This window comes from Alligator sinensis, unplaced genomic scaffold, assembly GCF_000455745.1.
Source record: "Alligator sinensis unplaced genomic scaffold, ASM45574v1 scaffold784_1, whole genome shotgun sequence".
In the NCBI taxonomy this organism is placed as follows: domain Eukaryota; kingdom Metazoa; phylum Chordata; order Crocodylia; family Alligatoridae; genus Alligator; species Alligator sinensis.
In genome coordinates, this window is record NW_005842318.1 from 425205 (window position 1) to 437527 (window position 12323).

The 12323-nt window shown below is 45.0% G+C and overlaps 1 protein-coding gene across 1 annotated transcript in view; it reads left to right on the forward strand.

Moving 5' to 3' along the window:
* Nucleotides 1-12323, forward strand: part of HECW2 (HECT, C2 and WW domain containing E3 ubiquitin protein ligase 2) — a 324758-nt gene that overhangs the window by 160494 nt on the left and 151941 nt on the right. The window contains exon 3 of the mRNA XM_025209949.1: nt 2785-2892. Coding sequence (XP_025065734.1) covers nt 2785-2892 — 108 coding nt within the window. The remainder of the gene's footprint in view (nt 1-2784; nt 2893-12323) is intronic.

Below are 12323 nucleotides of genomic sequence, written 5' to 3' on the forward strand. Positions count from 1 at the left end.
ACAATTGCACTTTGGCTTCCCAGCAGCCCTACAGAGATAAGAAGTCATACTTTTTCTAAGTTATGTTTCTGTGGAGGTCCTCTCCTCAGAACATCTGTAAGTAGAGGAATCCTTGATAATGAGGTACAAGTAGAAGGACACTGACAGGACAAAGTAGAGTTTCAGACGTTACGTGGAGCACAAGGACCTCTCCACTGACTACTTTGGCCTTTTGTGAATTGCTGGAGGTCCTCCAGTTTAATGGGCAGGCACCACAGCCTATTCTAGAACAATCTGTGAGGAACTATCAGATAATCAATGCAGAAATTCATTCTTCCATTTTTCAGGCTGGTAATGCTGGCACATCCATAGTGCCTTCTGTTTGAGGATCCAAAAGTTCACAGTTAACATAAATATTTTTTAGCTCCATAAGAGTGACTCCAAAATAAGGAAGATGAGAAAATTGACATGTAGAGAAATGACATAGCCAGGCTAAGGTCTCCTATGGAACCTGTAGAACACCTTGGAAAAGAGTCTGGTTCTCTTGCCACCCTGTCTTTTTACTTTAATTACATCAATAAGTACAATTCAATTACTCTAAATTACATGATAAAAATCGCCAATCTGTATTTTTTTTATTTTGTATGGTGCCTATATGCACTTAAGTGAATTGTACCACTCCTTGTGCTAGTTGTTATGTGGTGGGATATGGTACCTACACTGAGCGAAATAGATTAAAATAGAGGGAGAAGAACTTGTTAGATTTCTGGCATTTAATTAAGAAAGCTGAATCACTGTTGTTTCTTTCTTAAGCAGTGTACCTACCAATCACTAGGAACATAATATTGAATCCTTTATTTACTTAGGTGTTTAAATCAAAGTCAGAAGAACTATATGTATGAATATAGTTGAATGAATATATGCTGCATGGTCAACCCTTAGTACAGGCAACCCCCCCCTTAAAGCTGTTTTGCTTCGCACTATTTTGCTATAACACTCATTGTAAATTGATACCTGATTTCACTTGGCACTCAGTGAGTTTTGTTTATCATTCGCGGTCACCATCTTGGGTCATTAAAAACACTTGAGGTTGCCAACTTGGATTGTCAAATACTTTCATTTTCACTTAACATTCATTTTGCTTAACACTCAGTTTTTCAGGAACCAATTAAGAGCGCTAAGCAGGGGTTACCTGTAGTGGGCTGAAGTTTCACTGAATGCATATTAAGAGGGTAGGATGCGATCAACCCTTGTCAAACGCACAGATTTTAGAAGGGTAGCATAGATATTGCATGCAATTGCAGGGAGAAAGGCCTTGTGAGCCCAGTCATGTGCTTAACTTAAGGAGTCAGTTCCTCAGCTAAAAGGGTAAAATAATGGAGAAAACTTTGTGATAACTTCCTGTATGAAATAATTTCACCCTGATTCACACCAGCTTGTTTATTGATGGTTATGATTCCTGTTTACCCTTTTACCATTTCTTGCTCTGCATTCTTTTCCTTCAAGAATGGATTGCATGAGAAGTTGAAAAGAGAGTTATTAACTGGTAAAAAATTAAAATTTGTTTGTATTGAAGCTAAGAACAAAATGTTAATTAGCTTACTAATATTAGCATTTTCTTCTCCCAATCATCCTTTGCTACTTCATAGAAAATAATTGTGGTGTGCTTGTCAAATCTGACTACAAAAGCATGTCTTTGAACTACCCATCCATTTCTGTGCCTAGCAAGTGCCTGATCCAGAACACTGCTGAGCACATCCTATGAGTTTCTGAATACCCCCAAAACCTGGGGATTGAGTTAAGACATCTCAGAGCAGGTACCTGACAGACTAGGGCTTTAGAACATTTAAATTTCCTGGCTTCTTCTCTGAAGATGATAACATATCTTCTCTATTTTTGAAAAATAAGAAATATACTTAAAACCCTTATGTGCCTAAATTGCAGCTCCAGCGCTTGGGTTTCAGTACCTCATAGTTGGAAGTGCTGGACAGCTATGACAGTGGTGGACAGTGGCACATTCATGGTGAAAAATACATTGGTCTTTGAGCTTGCAGTGTTGTGTGGATTCTAATTAGACTAGATATTTAGAATTAAATTAGAAAAGTTTTTGGAATTTGATACTTTACCTTTTCAGGTCACCTTTAATAAGAAGCTGTATATTTACTGTATCTCTGCATGTGTCTGTTCCCTTTGCATAAATTGATCTAATGATCAGCAGTACAGTAAGAGTCATTGATTTTTGTCCCAGTTAATTTGATTCTTCCAGGAATTCCATCATCTTGGACTGAATGAGTAACCACTGCAAACAAATATTCCACTTTTTGTAAGGTAGATTAGCAGTTGTCTTGTGATCTTTGTGTTATGTGGTTTTTCCCTTTTTTCAAAAGATTTATTATACATTTTCAAATGTTAATAAAACTGATTTTAAGAGCAAAGCATTTACTGACAGTTACAAGTAAAATCTTTCAAACTCCTTTTTCATTTGGTGGGTGGAAGGAAGCAGTGTGTGTGGGGAGAAGGGGGATAAAAACTATCAACAACTGTGATAAAATTAATAATGTTATTTGTAACATAAACTATGATATGTTCAGAACTTAGTCTTGCTTTCTTACTGTCAGTTTAAGAGCCACAATCAACCTTAAAAACATGTTATGAAGAAATACTTCTTTACTAACTGTTGATTAGTCATTAAATGTCAAGTCCAGTGGCCCCTATCATCACATGACGGGACGAATACCCATTTATTTTAATGGCTGTTGTTACTGTTACCATTATAGAGAACATTTTTTCTTTTTGCTCTTCTAGATGAGAACTCTCCAGCTAATTTCTGGGATTCCAAGAACCGGGGAGTGACTGGCACACAAAAAGGGCAAATTGTATGGCGAATTGAACCTGGCCCTTATTTTATGGAACGTAAGTACCTATAACAGGTAGTAGGCACTGACAAACACAGCTGAAAGTCAGAAGTCCCTTGACTTTGTTACTTACTGTAATTTTTTTGTTCTCAAGTTCTGTGGCAAACAAATCCATTTTTGTTAATGATATTTCTGTATGTGGTAGAGTATGTAAATCCCCTCTTTTAGCCATTTTCACACAGAACTGTGCATGACTTAGTAAAACTGAAGAGATCCTAAAATTTCCTTGTGTGTAGCTAGGGGATATATAGAGCAAGTAAAACGCATGTCTCTGGATTGTTGGCCTGCATCCTGGATGTGTTGTGAAACATAGAGCTAAAGTTAGAGGTGGATTTATAGTCCAGGGATGTAGACTGGGAAACATAATCTATGGTAGGAGAATGCTATATGTACATATGACAATTCTAACATGAGCTAGAAGATGAATCCCGTGCCTCAAGGACTTGACAATAGCAACTGTTCATAAAGTAAATGATGAATGGAGACAAGTGATTAATGAATCAGTAGGAATAAATCAACGGGGCTAAAGTTCATTTTTATAAGAGTGACAAAGTACAGGCGGTCCTCAGACTTACGACACAATTGGTTCCTGAAAACCACATCTTAAGTCGAAACGTTGTAACTTGGCACTGATTTTCCCATAGGAAACAATGTTATAAATGGGGGATTGGTTCCTGAACCAAGGCCCAATACCCTATTTTCACCAAAAAATAACCCAGAATTTTGTACTCAATCAATTATAGATTAGTAATATAGCTAATATAATGTATTTATACTATAAATAGCAATCATATTGATTTGGAAGGACTTCTTTGAGGAGATTTTTTGAAGGGCTCTTAGTTGGACTTTTTGAAGGGCTCTTGGTGGGAGTCTTCTCAGGAGTCTTGGCTGCAGGTTTTTCTGGAGTCTTGTGTGCTTTTTTAAAGAAAACGTCCAAGGAAGTTTGGACAGATGTTCTCCAGGGAGATGGGTGATGCATCGAACTTGTTCACTGGCGTGGTTTGGCGTCAGATCAAGTGTTGTAAAGTCAAAACTGACGTCAGAAAGTTGAAACAGGGTGTCAACTTGTAAACGTTGTTGTACGTGCGAAATGTAACTCGAAACGTTGCAAGTTGAGGACTGCCTGTACTGGCAGGGCATTAGAGCCTGTGACCTTAGAAACTCTTTCCCTTTTCTTTGTTTTTAACTTCAGGAATATGTTAGCCTTTGAGGCAGGCTGTAAAACCCACCTTTGCGCCATCCTGGAGGGCCTTTAGGGGCAGTGTGGGGATTGTATGGACACAATAATTAAACTGTCTTATATTTTTGTTTCACTGGGTTATTTGATTTGATTGGGGCTAATTGAGGAGTCTGCTTGCTTATTAACATGTGTCTAAAAGATGAGCAAGTGTTCCAGAGCAAAGGATTGGAGTTTTGACTTCAGAATAGTAAAAGTACAAATGTGTATATAATTACATGAATACATGGACACATTTAGAATTTTCAGGCTTTGTTAAAATAGTTTCTTTGTTAGTCATATTTTACATTTTAAAATAGTAGAACACTTTTCCAGCACTTCTTAATGATTTTTTAAAAACAAATCTTCATTTCTGTTATTTGGAATAATTTTCTGTTTGAATTTTTCATTTGTAAGAGGAAGTTAACAAGAAATAGAATTACAGTTATTGGGCCTGAAAAGTCACATTTCTTTCCCAGCTCTATTTAAATGTAGTATTGAGGCCACCAGCAGCAGATTTTGGAAGAAGTACTATAGGAGAAGGGTAGCTGGGAAGGAATAAGTTTTATGAGAGATACGAAAGTTAATAGACTTTCCAAGTGTAGAGAACAGTATGAAAAAAGACATAAGGTTGTGAGGGAGAGAATTAGAATTTTTCTTTTGTCTAAGAAATACATCTTATTGATGTTACTCCTCTTCCTCTGCTTGAACCTGTTTTCTTGAAACTGTTGCTGTTGACTGTATTCCCAGATGCCTTTTTTACCTTAGGAACATTTTGAGCCCCGCTTTCAACTCCTGTGGATTTTTAATCACTAAATAAGCACATGAAGAACAGTTGTAAGTTGCTGGATTTTTCTGTGCCCTAGAGTCTCTGCCACTGTCCCCTGACACAGCTGCTTTAGTTTGATTTTAATTTAAAGAGCTAAATTGGGTTCTCCCAACTGAGATATTGAAGTAAAAGAAAACTTGAAGGCTGCCCCACCACATCTCTACTGCTAAATTCCTGAACTGCTGAATGCCCTTGGAGAGCAGGGAGAAGCAGCTGTATCTTTGCTTTGAAGTTAAGCTCTGTGAGAGGTTATAGCAGCCAAAATTCAAATCACACTGTTGTGCCACTCCTTAACTCCTGGGCTGAGCTTTACAGGCAGCTGGTCCACACTGAAATGCTACTTTTTCACAAGACAATGAGCTCCTTGCTTTCTGTAATATTTGTTAACAGCTATGTTTTAAGCAACCACTATAAAGAATGCAAAGCAGGTGTAATGTTGTTTTTGACACTTAATAATTATGCCACTGTATTATGAAACAGATGCAAGCCGTCACAAAGCCCAACTGAAAACTTTAAAATGATTACTTTAATTTGGCCTCCTGTTTATGAGCACAGGTTTATATGGCAAAACTGAGAGATGAATGTGGCACTAATTACACACGTTTTTATTGGGCTGCCAGAACTCAGATGGGTTACCTGACTTCCTAGCTTAATGAAGAAAAAGCATGAAGAAAATGAGTGTCTGCATGCATCCAGCAAGGTTTTTGTTCTTCTGTTGAAATTAAGGCAGTTACAATGCATTCATCTGCCAGTATTTTCAAAACACTCCTCCAGAGCAGTGATTGTGAGGCAAAAGGTCTACAATTGTTTCATCAGTGAACTAATGATACCCATTCAGTTTAGAAATATCTTAACTGAGAGTCTTCAAATAACTAAAAATATGAATCGTCTTATAGATTGTTGGGGTTTGCCACATTTATATCTAACAGAAATGAGACATGCTTGCCCATCAGCATCATCTGACTACTGCTCTTTAGGAATGATTGGGACAACCTGAGGATGACACCAGATTCAGCAGCAGTCTCCCTTATTTGTTAAAATAATATTCATGATCAAGGGTATCAGATGTTGTTGACAGGTCCAGTACAAACAAAGTAACCAGTTCCCTGCATTCTGAAACCAGCAGAGTCTGAAAGGAGGGTTGATGGTAAGTGACAAACACCAAATAGTTTTCTTTTCTAAAAGGTAGTCAGTTCACTTAAAAGATCAGAAGCACCTGTTAATACTGGTAGCACAGCCTTGCTATATGCTAAAGAATCAGGATAGCCCAGGGTCACAAATGTAGTTGGTGAGCCTTGGAGAAAGCAGATGACCATGACTTCAAAACAAGTGAAAGTGAGCTAGATAGAGCAGTTCTGAGGATGATAGTTTTTTTAGTTCAGGGCTAAGTACAGACAGTCAGAAAGCCTGAGCCTGATTTGATTCAGTCTTTGCAGGTTAATCTAAACTGCAGAGATTAAATTGAAACAGAATTGAACAGATTCCTTTGATTCAGGAAATGCAGCCCACATGCCTGCAGTGGCTGAGGCCAGAAGACAGGGGGCACTAGAGCATGGCTCTCTGGCTGTGTGTTCACTTCCTCTTCCTGCTGCCCCCAAGTTCTCTGGGATTTGCAGTCCAGAATTACAGCAGCAGAACTCTGCAGGGTTGATCATCACTTCCTCTTCCTGCTTCCAAGTACCTTTGGGATTTGTAGTCCATGGTTGTAGCCAGTAGTAAGTCTGAGCAGGGGAAGGGGTGTTTAACGCCCCTCCCTGGCCCCAGATCCTAGTTGGGGTTTGCTAGGGGGGGCAGTCCTTGCTGCCCCCTGCCCCCACAGACTGGACTGCATCCCCAGTTGGGCTTGCCCTGCCCTACCCCTTGTTAGCCAGCCCTCATTGCTCCAGCTAGGGAGCAGAGGTGTGGGACCAGCTCTGCTCTTTCGAGCAGATAGCACAGCCCAGCCCAGGGTGGGAAAGCATGCTTGGATGCTGGGGGATTGGGATTTAAGCAAGGGGTCTGGGAATGATCAGATTGCATACTGCCCCAAAGAATTCAGTCTGATTTTTTCTCTTGCACTGTCTGTGGCTGGACACAAGTAATATCTTTTGACCATAGTCAAGTTAGTCAAGTTGTTTCTGTAGATTTTTGTCAATGTAAAGGGTGTTGGCTCTAATCATAAGATACTTGGATATACCCAATCAAATTTCACATTCACACTTGAGGAATCTGGAATGACCAATATTATTGTGATCACATTATATTTATCAGAGAGAGTCTAGTGCATTAGGTCAAAGACTCCCTCTGCCATCTTCAGTCTTCATAGAGATTTCCGTGGCCTAAGGTCAGGAAGTTACTTGAATGTCAGTTTAATTTTAAGCATATTTCATAGACATTAGGGCTGGAAAGGACCTTGAGAGATCATCGAGTCCAGCCCCCTGCCCAAAGGGCAGGAAGTCAGCAGGGATCATAGGATCCCAGCAAGATAAACATCCAAATGTCGCTTGAAGGTGTTCAAACTATGTGCTTGAACCACTTCCAGCAGCAGTCTATTCCAGACCTTGGGGGCTTGGACCGTAAAGAAGTTCTTCCTTATGTCCAGCCTGAAATGGTCACGGAAGATTTTGTAACCATTCGATCTTGTCATTCCTTGGGGTGCTCTGGTGAATAGACGTTCCCCCAGATCCTGATGAGCACCCCTGATAAACTTACAGGTGGCCATCAGATCACCCCTGAGCCTGTGTTTCTCCAGGCTGAAGAGTCCCACAGCAATCAGCCTCTCATCGTAAGGTCTGTTTTCCCGATCTCTGATCATGCGTGTGGCTCTCCTCTGGACTGTCTCGAGCTTCTCCATGTCCTTTTTGAATTACGGAGCCCAAAATTGGATGCAGTACTCCAGCTGCGGCCTCACCAAGGCCAAGTACAATGGGAGAATGATGTCCTGGGCTTTGCTCTAGAAGCGTCTATGGATGCAAGCCAGCGTTTTGCTTGCTTTACTAGCTGCAGCATCACATTGAAGGCTCATGTTCATCTTGTGGTCAATCATGACCCCCAAGTCCCTTTCATCCAAAGTGCTAGCCAGTGCAGCACTGCCGAGCCTATAAGGATGCTGCGGATTTTTCCTCCTAAGGTCAAGATCCTTGCATTTTTTGGTGTTAAATGACCATTTCTTGAACCTGTCGAGGTCAACCTGGATTGCCCTCCTGTCCTCAGGACACTTTACCCCAAAGTTTGGTGTGATTTGCAAACTTGGCCAGTCTGCTTCTGACGCCAATGTCCACATCATTAATGAAGATGTTGAACAATATAGGCCCAAGGACAGAGCCTTGAGGGACCCCACTGGTCACAGGGCACCACAATGATTGACTTCCATCAACCACCACTCTCTGGGTCCGACCACATAGCCAATTCCCCAGCCAGCGGATTGTGGAGAAGCTGAGGCCACAGTTGGCTAGTTTTGCCAAGAGGTGATCATGGGATATCAGATCGAAGGTTTTTTTAAAGTCAAGATACATGATATCAATCTCTTCCCCCTTGTCCAGGTGATAGGTCACCTGGTCATAAAAGGAAATAAGATTGGTCAAGCAGGACCTACCTGTGACAAACCCATGCTGGCTAGGATGTTGCTATCAGCCAGTATGATAAGGATGGTCTCTTTGATAATCTTTTCTAGGATCTTCCTTGGGATAGAGGTCAGGCTGATGGGCCTGTGGTTTGCTGGATCCACTTTCCTCCCCTTCGTGAAGATAGGCACCACATTGGCCTTCTTCCAATCTTCGGGCACTTCACCGGAGCACCAGGAGTTCTCAAAGATCCGTGCCAGGGGTTGGGCTATGATGCTTGCCAGCTCCTTTAGTACCCTGGGGTGTAAGCTGTCCGGGTTGGCTGACTTGAAGGTATCCAGCCTCTCAAGGTGTTTCTTCACAAGGTCAGCATTGATGGAGGGTAAGGAATCTCCCTCACCCAGGCCTTCCTGTCCCGTAATGGGCAGGAGCGTCCCTTGGGACTGATGAAAGACCAACGCAAAGTACCCATTTAGCAAGTTGGCTTTTTCATGGGTGTCGGTTGTCAATTGTCCCATCTGGTTTAGCAGGGGTCCAATGTTGCCCTTGCTTTTCCTTTGTCTCCCCACATACCTAAAAAAGAACTTTTTATTGTCCTTGATACTTGTAGCCAGTTGGAGTTCAGTTGCAGCCTTGGCTTTCCTGGTTTGGTCTCTGCATGTCTGGACCAGTGCAGTATATTCCTCCTTGAAGGTGGATCCTGGCCTCCATTCTTTGTAGGCTTTTCTTTTCTAGACACAGGAGGTCCACTAGTTCCCTGGAGAGCCAAGGGGGCTGCTGTGCCCTTTTGCTGCCTTTCCTCCGAGATGGGATAGACTTTGCTTGTGCATCGAGGATTGCTCCCTTGAGGAGCAACCATTCATCTTGAACTCCCCATCCCTTTGGGCTGAGGCCCTTAAGGGCCTCACTGACAAGCCTCCTGAGCTTGTCAAAGTCAGCTTTCCTGAAGTCAAGGACTTCTGTATTGCTAACTGCTAACTGACTTGCCGGCTTTTACGATGGGTGGTGAAGGTGATCAGCTTGTGGTCACCATCACCCAGCTTCCCTTGTATTGTTAGGTCACTGATAAGGTCATCCCCTGTTGCCAGTACCAGGTCGAGCAGTGCTTTATCTCTCATCAGCCCGTAGATTTCATGCATCAGATAGAGGTCATCAACGCATGTGAGAAAACTGTGACTGTTCAGATTTGTCCAAGCGCTCTTCCTACGAGATGTCTGGGTAGTTGAAGTCTCCCATGACAACCATGGACCGGGAGTGTGTGGCCTCAGCCAATTCTCTGGCGAACTCCTGGTCAAGCTCTTGATCCTGGGTAGGAAGTCTATAATAGACTCCCACCATTGTGTCCCCTGTGACGTGTTCTCCATGGATTTTCATCCAGAGGGTCTCCATCCGTTCACCCTGGGCGCCAATGTCAGCTTGCCAGGACACGTAGCTTTCCTTGACATAGAGAACTACCCCCCCGCCCCTTTTGTCCGCTCGATCTCTCCTGTACAAGGTATAGCCATCTATACCTGTGGCCCAGTCATGGGTGGAGTCCCACCAGGTCTCCGTTATCCCTATGGTATAATATTTATTTGCCTTTAGCAGGAGGACTAGTTCCTCCTGTTTATTCCCCAAGCTCCTGGCATTCATGTACAGGCAGGCAAGTGTCCCTTTGGGGGCCCCTGCCTTGCCTGCAGAGCATTCTAGGGCTGGGGCAAGGGTGGATTCGCTAGAGTGCCTTGGCCTGCTGGCTGTGCAAGGGTTGCTCAGCGGGACAGCAGTGGCAGTATTGCCCCCATCCCCTGGCAGGCTTAGTTTAAAGCCCGGTGGAGCAGGTCAGCCAGTCTGGTTGAGAAGAGCCTCCTCCCCAGTGGAGAGAGGTGTAGGCCATCCCTTCCCAGCAGCTCACTGCCTCTCTCACCAAAGAGTGGACTGTGATTATGGAAGCCAAAGCCTTCCCCATGACTCCAGTGCCGCAGTCTTTGGTTCACTACCTCATAGATTCATAGATGGTAGGGTCGGAAGGGACCTCAATAGATCATCGAGTCCGACCCCCTGCATAGGCAGGAAAGAGGGCTGGGTCTAGATGACCCCAGCTAGATGCCTATCTAACCGCCTCTTGAAGACCCCCAGGGTAGGGGAGAGTACCCCCTCCCTTGGGAGCCCATTCCAGTCCTTGGCCACTCTAACTGTGAAGAAGTTCTTCCTAATGTCTAGTCTAAATCTGCTCTCTGCTAGCTTGTGGCCATTATTTCTTGTAACCCCCGGGGGCGCCTTGGTGAATAAAACCTCACCAATTCCCTTCTGTGGCCCCGTGATGAACTTATAGACAGCCACAAGGTTGCCTCTCAACCTTCTCTTGCAGAGGCTGAAGAGGTCCAGGTGCCCCAGTCTCTCCTCATAGGGCTTGGTCTGCAAGCCCTTAACCATACGAGTGGCCCTTCTCTGGACCCTCTCCAGGTTATCCACATCTCTCTTGAAGTGTGGCACCCAAAATTGAACGCAGTACTCCAACTGCGGTCTGACCAGCGCCCGATAGAGAAGTATCACCTCCTTGGATCTGTTCGTCATGCATCTGCTGATTCTCCTCTCCCTCCACAGCCCATAACCCGAGACTGGGAGGATCGAAGAGAACACCACCTGCGCCCCCGACCCCTTAAGCCCCGCTCCCAAATTCCTGTAGCGCTTCATGACCTGGCTGGGAGTGCTCCAAGCCGTGTCATTGGTGCCCACATGCATAAGGAGCATAGGATAGTGGTCGGTGGGCTGGAGGAGCCCAGGGATCTTCTCTGCAATGTCTCAGATACGGGCTCCCAGGAAGCAGCAGACTTCCTGGGCTAAAGGGTCGGAGCCCCCTCAGTCCCCCTCAGGATGGAGTCTCCCACGACAAGGACTTTGTGTTTTGTCTTGGGGAGAGTGGGGGCAGTAGCTGCAGCTGAGCCAATGTTGCCTGCGGGAGCTGGCAGCTTGGCAAGCTCTGCTGGCCCTTCAAGAGGTTCATACCTGTTGCAAAGCTCCAGCGGGGCGGGGGCCTTGGTGCGGCGGGGCCTTGGGCCCCTTACCACCCTTGTCCCCCCCCCATGGCTGGACAAAAGGGGAGGTCCCTGAGTCCTCCCTTGTCCTGGAAGGCGACCATGGTCTACCCTCCGCCTTCTGGGGGTGAAGGGCCCGGCAGTAGGAGTCGATCTCCTGCTCACAGTCCCTGATGGTACGCAGTCTCTGGACTGCAGCCTGGAGCTCCTTCAGCTGGCATGCCAGAGACCCCATCCATGTGTGTGCTCATCTGTGTCATGCCTCTGGTGGGCTGGCTACGGCTGGGACTGGCTTTCCTAGTGGGGTGTACTGGCAGGGCCTCAGGCCTTCCCACTCGTCCTCCTGAAGGAACTCCCGTGGTAACTCGCGTGCCGGGCACTCAAGCGCGCCTGTTTGCGCAGCCTGTTCGCACAGCTCCAGTCATGTGGCTCCCTGGGAGGCTGGGCGAAGTAGGGGCTGGTGCGGGGCAAGACCCTCCTCAGCTTCGGCTTAGCTGCCTCCCTGCAGCTAGGCTGGGCTAGTCCCTCCCACCATCGGGCCCTGCTTACCTCTGGCTGTTGCTGGGGGTCAGCGGGAGTGCTCTGTGGCAGTTAGGGGTGTCTGGGGGGTTTTGGGGTGTGGGGGCATATGCTCTGTGATTTATGTGCGGTCCGGGAGCGACCCGAGCCCTTTTCCGCGCTGCACGCGGGCTGTGACCAGCAGCCCGGGCACGCCGGGTTGGAGAGGGAAGGCCGTCGAGCTGGAATTAGGCACAAACGCGTAGCGGTAGTTTAAAAGATTGTTTAATTACACCGAGATGGCAGTGGTGCAGGCTGAAAACTTGCTTA